The following is a 16427-nucleotide window of genomic DNA, read 5'->3' on the forward strand; positions in this document are numbered from 1 at the left end:
GACTGGCCTGAAAATGCTCTCCCAAAGTCCTGGGAGGGTAATTGCTGGAGTCAGGAGTTGCCTTGGCCTCAGCCTGCAGTACTGGTGTGAGGTAACAAACCCTCCTGCCTCATGATTTTGCTGCAGAAGTACCTTCAGCCTCTGAATGAGTACAAGAGCACTCATCACTTTGCCATCCTGCAGGAGCTGGGGAGGGAAAGAAAGCTGAAACTTTTTCTTCTGAAACTCCTGAATCTTTTGCTGACCTATGTGAGCAATAAAGAAAATGAAGAAAACCACCCACTCTGTCTCATGCTGAAAAGAAGGAAAAAAAAGTTGGGTTTGAAGAGAGGGTGGAAGGGGTGTGGTTACCCAGGAGGTGTGTCAGGCATCGCTGAACTTACTTATAAGCAAAGGCAGCTCTGCTGAGGAAGAAATATTGCTGAGGCTTTATCAGCTGCTGCTTTTTCCCTGACACCGTTTGAAGGGCACCTCTGGTGTGATGGGGAGGCAAAAGGACGTTCTTGCTACTGTTGAGGAGCATCTGAGGATCAGAAACAAATTAGTCCGGCAAGCGCTGGCTGAGTGCCTGGGGACACTAATCCTGGTGGTGAGTGTGCAATGTGGTGTGGGGGTGCTCTCTAACCCCTGGGTGTGGGGGAAATTGTCCCAGTGAAGGGGCTGCGCTGCTGCCAGGGTTTGCACCAGGGATGAGCCCAGGTCTAGTGCTACCTGCTGCAAGGGGAATAGAGGAGAGGTCCCTACCTACAGGAAAAAAATGAATGCACGTTGCTTTAGAGTGAGCTTTGAGGTTGCTGGAAAAGGGTGGGCTCTGAAGAACTTGTTGGGTGTTTGGGGGATTTTGTGTATCTGTGAAGTTCAGGGGGAGTGACATGTCTCTGTGTAAGCAGCAGCAAGTGTTTTGCTAGAGATCACGCAAAACTTCCTTCCTGTCTGCTCTGGGCTATTTTCTTGTCACTGAAATACTTCAAGTATTATCACCCGGGGAGGTGAAAACTTTTTCTCACCTCACTTTGTTTTCCTTGTGTGCCTTATGGAGAAGAAGTAGCCAGAATTTAAACCAATGTTTTTTTGCCGTTGGCTGTAGGTTCCCCAGGGTCTTATCAGTGGGGCTGCACAACACCACAGCAGCCCGTGCCGGCAGCTGATCGGGAGTTTGCGCTTGCCATGTGTGTGACAGCGTCGAACTGTCAATGTGTTTTTAAGTGGTGAATGGCAACAAAACTCTTCTGCCTATTTTAGTGCTCAGTTTCCAAAGGGATGGGATATAAAGGATAAAGCAGGGTGGATATCTGTGTAAGTGACTTAGCATGCAGATCTTTTGAGAGGCCCTGGCTTGCTTTGAAGTCAAAGGCAGATGTGAACAGCAAGGACTGTGTGTGAGGAGTGGGGATCAAATACTGGTGTAGCAAAACTGGGTCGGGGATATCTGGCTTTGGGCATCATTATCCAAAAAATGCAGGACTGCCCAGTGGGCCACAGGTTTGGTGTGCTGATATTGCAGCAGAAAGGAGTTGGTGTTTGCACAGTGAATATCTGCAGGTGAAAGTTCCTCTGAAGTGGTGTAAATCCACCACAATCCTATAGGCTTCAGTGGAGCGACTGTGGGTTACACCTCTTTGTAACCGATGGCAGGACTGTGTCGTGGCTTAAGCCCAGCCAGCAGCTAAGCACCACGCAACCACTCGCTCACTCCTCCCCACTTCCAGTGGGATGGGGAGGAGAATTGAAAAAAAAAGTAAAACTAGCAGTTGAGATAAGAACAGCTAAGAACTAAAATAAAGTAAAAAAAAAAAAAAAAGTAATGAAAAGAAATAAAGAAATACAACAAAAAGAGGGGAAAATAAAACCCAAGTAAAGACAAGTGATGCACAATCAATTGCTCACTATCTGCTGACCAGTGCCCGAGTAGCGATTCACCCCTCCCAGACAACTCCCCCCAGTTTCTATACTGGGCATGATGTTCTGTGGTATGCAATATCCCTTTGGCTAGTTGGGGTCAGCTGTCCTGGCCATGCTCCCTCCCAGCTTCTTGTGTACCTGCTCACTGGCAAAGCATGGGAAACTGAAAAATCCTTGACTTAGGATAAGTGCTACTTAGCAACAACTAAAACATGAGTGTGTTATCAACATTATTCTCACACTAAATCCAAAACACAGCACTGTACCAGCTACTAGGAATAAAATTAACTCTATCCCAGCCGAAACCAGGATGGACTGTCTGGGAAGGAATCTAATGGTTGGAGGAGTTGAAAGCGGAGGAAAGCTTGATGAAACTGCGTGTGTGCCTGGGGAACAACGCAAAAGGCCCAACACATGATTTTATGCTTTCATAAATAAGACAATTTTTTGATGAGGGCTACTGAGTCTTGTGTGGGAGGATAGGGGATTCTGTTAAGATGCTGTAAAGTGCTACCACTATTAAAAAAAAAGTAGTTTTGCACAGTGGAATGGCTTTATCATTAGAGTGACCCAGCTTTGGTGATTTGCAAACAAGTCCTGTTGATTTTTCAGGGAAGGGTTATTTGGAATTAGGGTGTGTAGAAACTGATAGAAAAGTGATTAACAGGTAGAAAGTTGCTGTCTATGAATCACTGATATTGCTGCAGTTAGTCTCAGAACTGAAACAAAGTAAGACTTGTAAGGTGGACTAATGTCTCCTGCTAGCCACGTTAATATTGCTGAGAAACAGGACCAAGCCTTTAGCCATGTGGATCTGAGCTTTCAGAAGGGCTCATGATCCAAAAAATGTCATTTCTTCTTCTGACTGTATTAGTCGACACAACAAAGACTACTTTTCCCTACAGCTTTGCCTCTTCTGGGCAGAGAGAAGTTGGGATGTGCTCGGAGCCCGAGGAAGGGTTTGGTCCAAAATCACAACCAAAATGAGGGTCGTAAGGGGCACCCATTGGCCAGGCTGGATGCTGCACTAGCAAAAGTGGGCAACACATGCCTGGTCCTCAGGAACACCACACCTGCTGTGTTTTAAAGTGCGTGTGTGTCGTGTAGTAGGAGACCCCTCACCTTGTTCACAAATTCCTGAACTGGCGTCTGGGGGAAAAGAATATGCTGGCTTTAGTGAGACACTCAACTCCATCTTGTAGGTCTTGTAAAAGTCACCTAGGATCTCCTGCAGCAACTCTGCAGTGGATGGAGGTCTGAGGGTTCTCTGTGTCCATGTGGGAGAAGATGGGGTGGGCTGGTGAGAGAAACGGGAAAGTCCTAAACACAGTGATTGCTCCTGGGTTGTCAGCAGGCAAAAAGAGGATATGCAGGGAGGGAAATGGGTTCCAGGGCAGCAAGCCTGCAATATAGGTCTGCTGGGCATCAATCCCTTTCCATCTTGGAGCTGTCCCAATCTATTCTTCTTAATGAAGTGACACTCACAGTTTTTATTTATTTTACTAATTTTTTTTTTTTCTCCCTACCACCTGGATTCCTTTGCGTCTTTTTATTATATCACTTGACCGAATCAGGCCCTTGAAGATTACTTTATTCCCCTTTCAGATTGGCCTAGGTGGAAGTTTGAATTGGATAGTCCCAAGGGACATTGCAAAAGCCCCTGCTGCCCACCTTGCCAGCAGGCTGAGCTGGGTGTGCATGCATTTAGCTGAATTCAAGCCCAGTAAATATCTGTTATGGGCTTCAGACAATAAAATATATGAGGAAAGACCTGGGATCCATGAAATTGCCTTCATGGGAAGTTCAGTTGACTGAACACGTATGTCTAGAACACAACGGTATTAGGGATGGATTTAAGGTTTCATATTGTTCACACTGAAATCACCTTCCTGAGCTGAAGGGAGTGAGACTGTTTAAAGTTTGCAGCTTACTTTAAATTTCACTGTGTAATGTAAAACTTGTCCCACCATGGATATTGGCACAGCTTCAGCTTCTTCCCTCCTCCCTTTCACTTGCATAATGACTGCAGTGCTCTCAAACTCTTCTAGAGCAGAGCTATTTCAGAACATTGCAAAGTCCTTTGTAAGAATTAACCTAATGCTTGATTTTATTTTCTCTTACTTTTTAAAGGAGGTTGTAAAGACAGCAAAAGTTAGAAAAGTAGTGCCTCTTTTTTTTTTAAGATAAGAAAAATAATCTAAGGCAGCCAAGCCTTGAATAGTGCAAAGGTGAGGTGCTCCCTACTTGCAAGCTGCTTTTGCTGTGTACAGCACCTTGCACAAAGTGGTTTTATTCTGTGGGTAGTGTCCTTACTGTTGCAAAAATAGTAATGCTGATTCTACCTTTCCTTTGATAATTAAGATGACTTTCTCCCCCCCTTCCAAATGCACTTTCCAAGTGGTGCTTTAGGTTTGAACTTTACACCCATGTTGGAAGCACTGTTTGCTGGCAGTAGTTAAGCAATGCAAATGCTGAAGGCATTTTCCAAGTCACTTGCTGTTTGTGTTAGTACTGTAGCAACTCACTGAAGCCAGATTTCCAGTGGCAGGACTCCGTACCTCCCTTAAAGGCTTGATCTGTTTGCCTTGCTCTGCTGTCTGTAAATACCAAAGCTGGCTCTGTGTGCTTTTTACATTCACAGGAAAAGTAACTTGCTGTTTATAATTGATTTTTCCAAGTCAGACTAACTATGATTCACTGCTTTTGAGGTATAAAGAAACAACAAAACAATTCCTAAGTGCTTTTCAATCAGGGCTGCCTTGAGTTTGAGGCCAGGTGGGAGCTTGTTGGGGTATAAGTGTGCTGCAGACCACAGAAACCAAAATATCAAAGTGGTTGGGATGATCAAGGAGAACGGAGGCCCATTTAACTGTTGGCAGTACAGAGGTTAAAGCCACTGCTCATCCTGCAGCCATCTGGGGCAGCATGGCAGTTCCCACAGTCCACAGATTTGTGCCGATTTTCTTGCACACAGTTTGTTGCATCTGGAAAAAGTGATTCTTTTTTTTGAATTTAAAAAATTTATTTTCTTTGTTAATGCCTTGCTAGGCTTTAAAAAGGGCTGGAAATCTTTGCTTTCCAGCATGTTGAGTGCTGCTGATTCTTCCCTGCAAAGGGTCTTGCTGCTGGGCGTGGAGGCGTGGGAAATGGCAGCACTGCTGCTCTCCTTCATGTCTTTCACCAGAGTAGGTTGAAGCTCTTCATGTTCAAAACTGTCCCACCTTGCTGTTCTTATGCAGGAGCAGGGAGGTTACTCCTTCCTACAAACAGGACAGTTCAGGCACCAAGACTTGCCCTTGGTGAGGAGAGTTTTTCCCCAGAAGTGCCCAACCCTGTGACCAAAACTCCACCAGAACTATGGGTCTTACTAAAAGCTAAAGCCTCCTGATCTGAGGGATACCAGGGATATCAGAATAAGTGTTTTTTCCTTCTGTGTGTGTGGGGAAACAAGATAAAATAGTGAATGTCCTCTCTAACGCACAACTCTGCTGATGATGGCTCAGGTTTCTTGCACTGAGAGCTGCTGATCTCTCCAGCTTTGCGCAGCGTTGTTGTAGCATGTGGTGTATGTGTGGCACAACCTTCCTTAGACCCTCTTATCTCTTGAGACCTGCAGCCCTGCCTGACTCCAGGACAGCGTGCGGTGCAGAAAGTTCCATAACATCACAGACCATCTGCTGCTGCCCTTCGTTGTAGGACTGCTTCTGTCCAGGTTGGCTCCAGCCATGCTGGGCAAGAAGCCAGACTGTGGGGTCTAATGTTTCTCCTTGTTTTTCAAATTGTAAATGATGACCAGTCTGGTTGTTCAATAAATGCTTTGAGGAAAGGCAAAAGTGACAGTACTCCTTGTGCTGTCTTTGTGGCTGTGGAGGTAGTCCTGGCTGCATGGGCCATGAGGTTGAAGAAGATTTCTGCATGCTGCTTGAGTAGAAACAGCAATGGGAATGGATCTGTCTTCAGATCTACCCAGCTGGGTCCAGCTCCTTGGGGAAGGCAGCAAGAGGCCATAGGGGATACTTACAGTGCCTTTAACCCCTTCTTGCTTTGAGCTGCAGAGAAGCAGTTGGAGGTTGTTTTGAACTGGCTGCAAAGTGGTAGTCCTCTATCCCCTCCCTTTCAGTCTCCCTCCTTGAAGGGACTGTAGGATAGTCCTAAGTTTCACTCTGATATGAAGAAAGGTGTCCCTTTGTGTGTCTAATGCTTAAAATCTTTCATCAATATCTTGGGGTTTCTTCCTTTAGACTAGTCTCATGATTTGACTGCCTTTCTGTCATCTTCCCCACTAACCAGAGGGCAGCAGGGACTGAGCAGCGCTTCCTGTCCACCGAGGTGATTAGGGTAGATTTACAGCAGGCTCCTTGCCTAATCCCTGGTTTATCTACTGGCTGAAGAGGAAAGTTGTAATTCAGGTAATAGTACTCCTCCTGGGCCATGCCAGAAAAACTTTCCCATCTTGATTTAGAGATCAGTCTGTCTGAAGTCCAAGAGCAAATGCATTCAGGCCTTTTGTGTTGCACTTGAAGGCATGAAAAAGCACTGCTAATGAGGAGGCAAGAAAGGGAAGAAACCTGTCTGCTGTGCAGGGGAGTGCTGAGCACTGCCTTCCTCCTGAGCTCATGTATGGAGCTGCTTTTCACAAGGTCTGCCTATAAACTCAGGTGGCCTCACTTCTTCTTTAGCTTTTTCAACTTTTTTTGTCCTCCAAGGTCTTTTCCTACCAGCCCTGACTGACTGCAGGACTTTCTTGTGTCCAGCCATTGAGACAAGGTTTTTTATCTTGGATGACAAAGCCAAATGTCCATTGTCCAAATATGTCCTGGACACAAGGAGTTTAAGGTTTCCATGAGTATGAAGTTTCACCTAGCGATCTGCTACCTTTTTTGTGGTTTTGCTGCTGCTGCTTCTGGCTGTCCCCTCCCTTGTACAGGCTCTGGAGCTTGTCAGCCCCTCCACCCTTGAACCAGTTCAACTCACAGATCCTGCAGAACATGGATTTTATTTTTCATAGTGCAAAGAGTTGGATGAGCTCATGAGGAGCGAGAAGCCTCCCTGTTGTCAGGGGAAGCCATTTAATCCGCTAGAGTCAGGAAGATGGAATTAGGGAGCAGGCTTCCACTAACCTGGTTGGGTGCACTGACCTCAATTCCTAGGAGAGTGGCTTTAATACATCAGAGTAATGCTTTGTTGCAGTCATTTTATTAGCACTTTAAAACTGCTTTTGAACTTGACTAGTGGATCATGGGGGTGTAATAGTTGGCAGCTCCACCCACTGCCATGTGAGGTGTTAACCTGGGTTTCTGTTGGCTAGGTTATTCTAGTAATGTTGTTGGGTTTTTTTTTGTTTGGTTAGTTGTTTTGGTTTTTGTGTTTGGTTTTTTTTCTTAAAAAAAAAAAAAGAAAAAGTGTTGGAGGCAGCTTATTAAAATAAAGAGAATGAGGGGTCATCTCCCCATTGGGTGTGCACTACTGTCTCCTGACCATAGTGGGATAAGATTACCTAAGAACTCTTACATCCATTGCATGGACTTAAAAGCCATTGGGATAAATGCTGAATTGCTTTTATTTGACTCAAGCTAGCTGCTCCTAAATGCTTCTCTGCAATCACTGGAAAAGAAAGACTTAAAAATGGATTCTGAGTGTTTCCTGTCTCATATGGCCTGGGAAAAGGAATTGGATGGAAAACTAGTAAATAGCAGAAGTGGAAATGGTGTGATTAAAAATTGTAATAGCCACTACAACAAAACTGTGTCATGTCAAGCCACTTGCCACAAAAACATGGGTGAGCGTGATTTGAACTGGTTCCCAAAAGTCAAATGCTGTGGGTGGTTTTCATGCGTGAGAATACATGTTCATGCTTAGTGGACTCCACTGGTGAAGGGTGGAATTGCACACATGCATATCAAAGTTCAGACCTGTCCCTAAATACCACCTTACTCTTTTTATCTGCTGAGGGTCAAGTTTTCTACTGTTATGCTGAATTAAGCCAAATAGTGCTCAGGGCTCATCTGATAAATACTTGTAATGCTCCTGTGGAGTGGCTCCAGGGTGTTTTTGCACGGCCCATAGACTCTCCTCTGAGGAAAAGCTGGAGAGCTATTGCCAGGTGTAGGATGGGGGAGAGAAGGATGGGGAATAACCTCTTGAGAAATGGCAGACCTGGCATTCCTCCAGGTTAAGAGAAGACCTTTGTAGGTGAACAGGGAGATGAAGGGGGAAAATTTTACTCTGTGGTTTCTGCGACCTAAAGGTATGTGGCCAACCATCATCCACCTGCAGAACTGCCAGTTCTTTCAGAGCGAATAACTCAAATACCTTCATCACTAGGAATAACCTGGGGTCAACCCTGCCAAACTCAAATGCCCACTGCAGCTTTTTGTGGGCTTATCCTCTCCCTGGTCAGACTGATGTGCTGTGTGGCCTTAGAGAGGCAAACACCATAGCCAAGTACTCTCTCCAAACTTCTGTCTGAAGCATGCTGGGGCCCTTCTGGGGTAAGGGAAGGAACAGATGTCACTCTGGTCACTAGCCAGTACTTATTTGCCCAGTTGGAGTCATGCTTCATTCAGTGGTTTGGGCATAGCTGGGAATGATGTCTCTGTTTGCTGCACAATAAACAAGACTCACCTTTTACACCTTTCAGAATCACAGAATCACAGAATCATCTGGGTTGGAAAAGACCCTGAAGATCATCCAGTCCAACCACTGATCATCCAGTCCAACCTGGGCATCTTCTTTGCCACAGTGTCCCAGCTGGGCAGCTCAGGGTTAGGACATTGAAGGGGCTCTTCTGACTGCACTCTGGTAGAGAGCAGTGCTGGATGTCCCCTCCATTAACTAACGAGTTCTACAGGTTCCTTTGTTCTTTCTATACAAGGTCCTGTGTTGGGGACCTGGCTTCTTGTCAAGAGGCACCTGTGTACAGAGTGTCCACCTCGTGAGTCAGCCTGCAGCCTACCTGACTGCTCCTTTCCCATCAGGCTGAGTGCAGTGTTTGCTTTGTTACTAATTCATCAGTTGTCAAGGGGATGGGAGGGCACGAGTTATGTATGGTTTGGCTTTGTCCCTGATCTGGATTGTGTGTTGTTCAGTGGACATGTCCAGTATTGGCAGGAGAGGTGAAGACAGCTGTCCCTGCTGCCTCGATGCCTATTTGGTGGCTTATGACCAAGGAGCAGATACTGCCTCTGTAAATATGGGTATGTGGTCAGAAGAAATAAGACAAACCTTGATCCCCAGATTTGAGGCATTTGGGAGCAAGTTTTCTCAGAAGAAAACCTGTTCTAGTTTAAGGATGGTCTCAGTACCTGCTGATATGATAATCCCTGGCATACACCAAGAATCAGTTTGGGTGGAGTCAATGGAAGATACAAGCATACAGATGATCAGGATTAAAACTCCTTAAATTACATGGTGGGTAGTGGAAAGACTTAGCAAAGCAGAAAGCCTCCAGCTGGATGAGTGGTGAACTGAACTGCTAGGGGAAACTGGTCTGGGTTGCTGAGGGTGAGCACAGGAAGGATGGCTTTTGCATGTGGTAGGGAAGAGAACGATCACCCGTTTAGACCAAACATCTTTGAAAAAGAGCACATGCCTCCCTTAGCTACTAGGAAACACCCTTTTTCACCCAATAGAAACAGCTTTTGTCCCACAAAGTGCTTGGTGTACCCCTCATCATGGACAGAAGGCCAAGCCTCTGGCCTGGTGGCAGGCTCTCTGTGGAATATGGACTTTTCTTGATGGTGCCTGTGCCGTGTTGGTGCTGCAGAGACAGGCCAGCTGTCTCTGATCCTTTCTTACATGATTTTGCCATAGGAAGGATATGGGTGGTTTGGGATGGTGTGGGCTGTGCTCAGAGTGCCCGCAGCAGAGAGTGTACCTGGGGCTGGGACAACTGCAGGTACCTCAGCTCAAGGAAGCAGCCCCAATCCCTCGCTGTCAGCCAGTGCCACCTGAAAGAGGACTTCATGAATGTCAGGCTGAATATGGCCTTCTTTGGTCATGTCTGTATTTCCAGGCATTAGCAAAATTGTCCTCTGCCAATTTTTGTGCTACTCTGTCAAAAAATTATTAGCCTTTTTTAACAGTAAGTTACCCAGATCCCTCATCTGAACAGCTGCACTGTAAATACCTCGCTCCAGGTTGCCACCTGGCTGACTCTTCTCACCTATCACTATAAAATTAGATGGTTGGACAAAGACTCCCAGCCTCCTGTGGTGCAATCTTGCTTTTGATTTTGGGCCTGGTTTTGGTTCCCCCAGCCAGGAGATAGTCTTTGTCCTTTCTCCTTCCCTGCTGTCCATAGAGATAATGCTTAGATAATTTGACTAAAGGTTGAAGCTTTGAAGACTTTGAGTCATGGGTGGGCTGTGATGCTGCATGCAGGTGTAACTGAAGCAGTTGCAGGCATTGATTAGCACTGGCCCTGATGTAAAACAGAGAGGGTAATTTCAATCCCTTCTTCTCTAGCTGTTTGGCTGTGGCTCCGTTGCGCAGATTGTGCTCAGCAGAGGGACTCATGGAGGTTTCCTGACTGTCAACCTGGCCTTCGGCTTTGCTGTAATGCTCGGCATTTTGATCTCAGGACAAGTATCAGGTACGTTGTGACTCTTGCGTGGGCTGGATTTCACATGTGACAATTGTTGTGTAGGCCTAGATGGCTGTACTTTTCCTATGTGGCACTGGTATGTAAACCAGTGTCCCATGGCTCAGCTGTGGGACCCAAATTCTGCCTGTAAAAGTGCACTAACCACCAACTTCTCTGTAGGTGGACACCTGAACCCAGCTGTCACTTTTGCCATGTGCTTCTTGGCCCGGGAGCCCTGGATCAAGCTACCAATTTATGCCCTGGCCCAAACCCTGGGGGCATTCCTTGGAGCTGGCATAGTCTTTGGGCTGTACTATGGTAAGTGCAGAAACTGTCTGTGTTTGTTGGGGTGAGACTACTGCTCTCTGTGACTTACTGCAGGTTTCCATACCAGAGAGAAGTATTTTCTTGCAAAGCAGAGATCTGAGAAACATCCTTACTGTGTTTCTGGGAGGGATTTCCTGTTCTCATGATGATGCATTCAGGCCTCCTCAAATCAATCTGAGGCCAACCAGCATTGTCAATGTGAGAGTCTTTGTTCTTGAGTAATGATCACTGGACCAATGGATGGTCCCTCTTGTGTCTACTGTATGGACTAAACCAGATCTTCCAGAAAAGCCAATGAAACACTAGTAGTGATGGAGATTTTATATCTGTGCACTGTTCCCAAGCCATTTTATGCTTCTTGGTTTAAAAAAACCCCCACAACTTCACCTTGGGCGTCTTCTGCATTGTCTTGTGTTAGCTTCCAGACAATGGGACATCTAGCAGTTTTTGCTGCCCTTATCAGAGTGGCAAATATACGTTGGAAAGCATTCTAGAAATCTAGATCCTCATGCATCTATTTCTCCTGAGTGGTATTCCTCATTACAGGACAATATTCAGTGGGCAAGAACAGACTCTTTGTGCTGGAAACTGCTCTTCCTCAAATACCAAGGATGACATGTTGACTTGGACTTTGTCTCCTGATGTCTGCTTCTGGCAATAGGAGCAGTGTCCCCTGTAGCTGAGCAGAACATCTGGGTCACTGTATCTTCTGCCTGAAGGGAGGAAACTGCCATCCCAGCACTAGCACCAACAGCTATTCACTTTAGAAAGACCTACCTTTATCTCTGTAAACATCAGGACTCCAGTTCAACACCAGTTACCTTTCTAGGTGGTGGGCTGAAGTCTCTTCAAAAGAGAATTAATCCCATTTATCTGCCTAACCATGGAAGAGATACATTCAGAAAACGTCTTTTTCTCTCCATCAGCCATGGAGGGAATCCAGACAGCCCACCTAGGTTAGTTATCCAGCTCCTCATGGTGGTAGGCAAGGGGCTGACTGTTCTACAAGACATCCCTGACAGATGAAAATAATTGTGTATTGGCTTAGAGGAAAGAGCAAGATCAGCCCAAATCCTGTTTGCTGCAGATTAGATCCACAGCAATACCTTGTGTCCTCATACCAAGACAAATATCACAGGCATTTGTGTACCTCTGGGAGAGATTTGGAGTCACCTTAGTGTTTACTTTTGGGCTCTAACTCTTTCCTGGTGCCTGGCAAAGAAAAAAGGTTAGGAACAGGGACTCAGGCCATCTGCATCTGAGCCTGACTGGCAACATGCTGTGGTGGATAACACCCTAAGTTTTCCAAATGAATGTTCGCTCTACATCAAATGGTTTTGCAACACTGGGGTGCTCAGGGAATTCTATCTCAATATTCATAGCTCTGTGCAGCCTACATTTTAGTCATCTTCCAAGTAGGGTCCTTTCCCTGTTGTGTGTTGAAAAATGACTGACATCTCTACCTTTCTTTTTTCTTCTCTGTCCCATCCCCCCTGCCCCTCCCCAGATGCCATCTGGGCTTTTGGTAGTAACCAGCTGTATGTAACAGGACAGAATGGCACTGCCGGTATCTTCGCCACCTACCCATCTCAGCATCTGAACACTGTGAATGGATTCTTTGACCAGGTAAGAGGGTGCTGGGAGGATGAAGGTACCTTTGAAGAGGAATCTTTTGGGGTGAGTCTGAGCCTCTCCTTTAGTTAGAGAATGAATTGCAATTAAAAGAGAAGATATCCAGAAAGGTTTTTAGATCTGACACAGGTATCTCACTAGCCCATAGGAAGAGCAGAGCCAGCAAAGACCCTTACAGCAAGAAGGCTTGTGTTAAGGGGATTAACCAGTGGTACCGCACTGGCCAGGATGCCAGTGAAAAGGATACCGCTTGCTCTCAGACCTTGAAGAGCCATTACATTAGGAAGGATGGCTCTTCCTCACTCCCACTGGCTGTTGCACAACCCAGAGGTCAACTGAGTGTGGGGTGGTGGTTGGTGTTGGAGGTGACTCTCTGCTTCTTAAAGTTGCCATCAACCACAAAGGGACAGCAGCCACCCAGTAGTGGCAGGTTAGAAGCAGGTTTGGGAGGATGTCTTCAGCTTTTCTGGCTGCTCAAACAGTTATTCATAGCTCTTCTGTGGGTAGGGAAAAAGATGTGGGCTTGATCGAGCCTGTGGACTGCCAGGAAGAGCATGTTCCACTCTCCCATTCCCATGGGTGCTCAGCCTACTATGGTCTGATAATGCCATGGGATGACTTAATGCAGCTTTTCCAGTTTAGAGACAAAGTCCTAAATGCATGAGACTTCAGAGGAGTTAAATAAATTTGTTAAAAGATTAATCTGGATTACATTCTTTTTCTTCCCCCTCCCTCCCCAGTTCATTGGCACTGCCTCCCTGATTGTTTGCGTCTTGGCTATTGTTGATCCCTACAACAACCCTGTCCCCACGGGGCTGGAGGCTTTCACAGTTGGCTTTGTTGTCCTTGTTATTGGAACCTCCATGGGCTTCAACTCTGGCTACGCTGTCAACCCTGCCAGGGACTTTGGGCCTCGTCTCTTCACAGCTATTGCTGGTTGGGGCACTGAAGTGTTCTGGTAAGTACTTGGGACTGAAAATCTTATGCATCAAGGGGAAAAATATTGCGTCCAAATAGGTGGTAGCTCTGGAACTATAAAGAGTCTTAGCACCCATTTAGATTCTATAAATGTTTTCAAAATACAGTTTTCTCTGCTCTGACTTAAGAAATTGTAGAAGCTGGACAGTTTCTAGTGGTGAGAGGAAATGACCTAACTTTACTATCAAGGAGAAAATTTAGGAGCATCCATGAGAAGTTCAAGTGCACCTTCAACATGAGCCTATCATAATTTTTTTGGTGGTAGAAAATGGAGGGTGTTTGTTATACTTGGATTTTGTTGTTGCTGGAGACAATTAAGAGAGCCATGAGCAATACAGGCTATGTACTATCAAGGGCTGATTTCCAGCAAGCAGTGGGAGGGAAGTGAAGGCGCTTAGTTCAGGTACTGCAAGGGCTTATATCCTTTCTTGGTGGAGAGACAGTCCTGGAAGCCCTGAAAGTAGCTGTTCTGAATTGCTTACCACCTGGACTTGCAGGGGGGACAATATCTTCCTTGGAAATTGCTGTGGACATGCAAGTGCTATTGTCTTTTGCAAGTCAATGGTGATGTTTGGAGATGACCAGACCTTGTATTGTTCCAGATACAAACATGAATACCCTAATGCTTAGTCTGCAGTTCTTACTTTACGTATTTTCTTTTTGTTTTCTAGGACTGGTAAGCAGTGGTGGTGGGTTCCAATTGTTGCTCCTTTCCTTGGGGCCATTGCAGGAGTGATAGTCTATCAGCTGATGATTGGATGTCATGATGAGCCTTCTCCACCTGCTTCTGAGCAGGAAACAGTCAAGCTGGCTAATGTGAAACACAAGGAAAGGGTCTGAGGAAGCTGCCACCCAGATCTGGCAGACATTCATTACTCAGGACTGCAGTTGACAAAGAGGAGGAAGGAGTTAAGAGCTTCAAGAACAACAGGAAGAGTTTTTTTCCTGTCTTGAGATATTCTAGTCTTTTCTTTATGTGTGTGTGTCTATATCCCTGATGCATTTTCTTTAGGCATTTTCCTGTGAGCCTTTCCCCAAATGCAGTATCATGTAATCTTCCCCTAGTAGAAGGGGATTGAGGACTAGGAGTCAGGAGAGAAGTGGGCATTGCTGTCCAACACATTCAACATGGACCAGGTGTTCAGGAATATGGAGCTCTTTTGGGCTGTGTTGCTGGCCTTGCCTGTGATCTTGGCAAATTGCTTTCCTGCAAACCTGTGTCCCCATCATAGAATGGCGATCATGCAAAACTTTAATTGTTTTACTAGTATGGAATGGAAACTCCTACATCCCAGAAAAAATCTGTCTATGATTCTACTGTAGATCAAATTAATGCTTGGTGTTGCTCTAAAGTCAATAACTTGGCACCAGGAATGAACTTGTCTAAAGGATTTTTATTAGCCAGACTTTTTATCTCTCATGAATTCCTAGAATCATATCAGTCAGCTAATCTATAGTGTCAGAGCAGTGAGAATGCACGGCATTTTGTTTTAATATTAAGACATTTTAACATTAAGACAAACACCACTGAACCCTGGTGTTCTAATCAGTTTTCAATATTGTCAACTCCTATAAGATAACATGTAGGAAATACTTGTTCTAGCTAGGGGCTAACCTGGAAAGAAAGCTTGGCTCCCTGTAGCAGCCTTTCTAATTAATCAGCTTTGTATATAAACTGCAAGCAGCTAATAGTACCACTGGAAACAGTGTTGCTGAAGTTGTGTGTGTTCATGTAAATTTCACCATAGTGTTGTTTTTTATAAAAAAATAGATTTATATATAAATATACTCCTTAAAGCTGTTACTAAATACCAGGGTTGGGATGAGTTAATTTGAAGATGTATGGGAACTGCCTAGTCTCTGACAGCTGTGAGATACTGTTGGATTTTTCTGGGGTGGCCTTATATTATGGCATTATGTTGTTGGAGCATCTCCATTGCTACCTTGCAGAATTACTGGGGTATCCCTGGTACTCACAGCTGAGGGACTAAGGTCAGGAACCTCCTGCACTAGCAGTGCTGGCATCTCAGGGGATCTTTGGCTCTCCCAATGCCGTATTACTACAGAGTATTTGAAATAAGCAGTTATTGGTTGTGAAAGAATTTGTTAGTCTGATACATTAGAGAAACTCAAAGCCTGTTTCTTTAATGTGAATTCCTTGAAATATGTAACTTTGTATGCATTTCCAGTCACTAAAATGATGTATTCTTTTTTTTTGCCTTTTAAAAAATAAAATGTCGATACTCACACTGTAAAGTGCTAGTGTTGGTTGTATTTTTAAGCAGCTATCAGTAAACTTTACCATGGAAAGGAAGTAATCTATAACAATAGCTTCCTCAAGTCCTTTTCCTCTTCAGCCTGTAGAAACAAAAGGGAATTAACCCTTTCAGGCAATACATCTACATGCTCCATTTGTGTTTTATTCCTTTCCCTTTTGGGCTGGACTTTTGGGGCAGGTGGGAGGAGATGGAGTGCCTGTATTCAGGCCAAGGTATGGGCTGGAGTGGGGTGGGTCCTGCTGTCAGGTGCCTTATTAAGGCAAAAGAACCAAGAGGTCAGCATTTGGCCCTTGCCCTTTGTAACATTTAAATTCTCTTACTATTCTTCCAGTTAACATAGTTTTGAGTATACAGTCCTACTCTGCATTCAGTGTACTGTCCAGCATCACCTAGCATATTTCACTTGTCACTATTTTATTTGCTATGCCATGCAAGGAAAAGTATTACAGACTTGAACCTGGTGCTCACAGAATTACACAAACAGCTTTCTTCCAGCCTGTGTCCTCTGTAAATACAATTATTGTTGCTATTTGACTGATTTGTGTACCGCTGTATTTTTCCTGTATTAATTGTACTGCCTTAAAATAGCTCATAACTTCCCATACGGTGCCATACTGAACAATTCAGTGAAGTCTGGATGAATGTGATTTCCTGCAATTCACCAATTAGAAATCAAATGGCTTTTGACAAGAAAGTTGCCAAGTTTGTTTGGTATGCTCTATCTG

General features: G+C 45.0%; 1 protein-coding gene across 1 annotated transcript; it reads left to right on the forward strand.

The window, feature by feature from the left end:
- The first annotated feature begins 372 nt into the window (after positions 1–372).
- AQP3 (aquaporin 3 (Gill blood group)) lies at positions 373–15679 on the forward strand. The gene is made up of 6 exons (XM_074854927.1): positions 373–589; positions 10369–10495; positions 10667–10804; positions 12321–12439; positions 13186–13403; positions 14095–15679. Exons 1-6 carry the CDS (start codon positions 482–484, stop codon positions 14261–14263), a joined length of 879 nt encoding a protein of 292 aa, XP_074711028.1. The 5' UTR covers positions 373–481; the 3' UTR covers positions 14264–15679.
- Positions 15680–16427: the final 748 nt, after the last annotated feature.

This window comes from Strix uralensis, chromosome Z (assembly GCF_047716275.1).
Source record: "Strix uralensis isolate ZFMK-TIS-50842 chromosome Z, bStrUra1, whole genome shotgun sequence".
NCBI lineage: Eukaryota > Metazoa > Chordata > Aves > Strigiformes > Strigidae > Strix > Strix uralensis.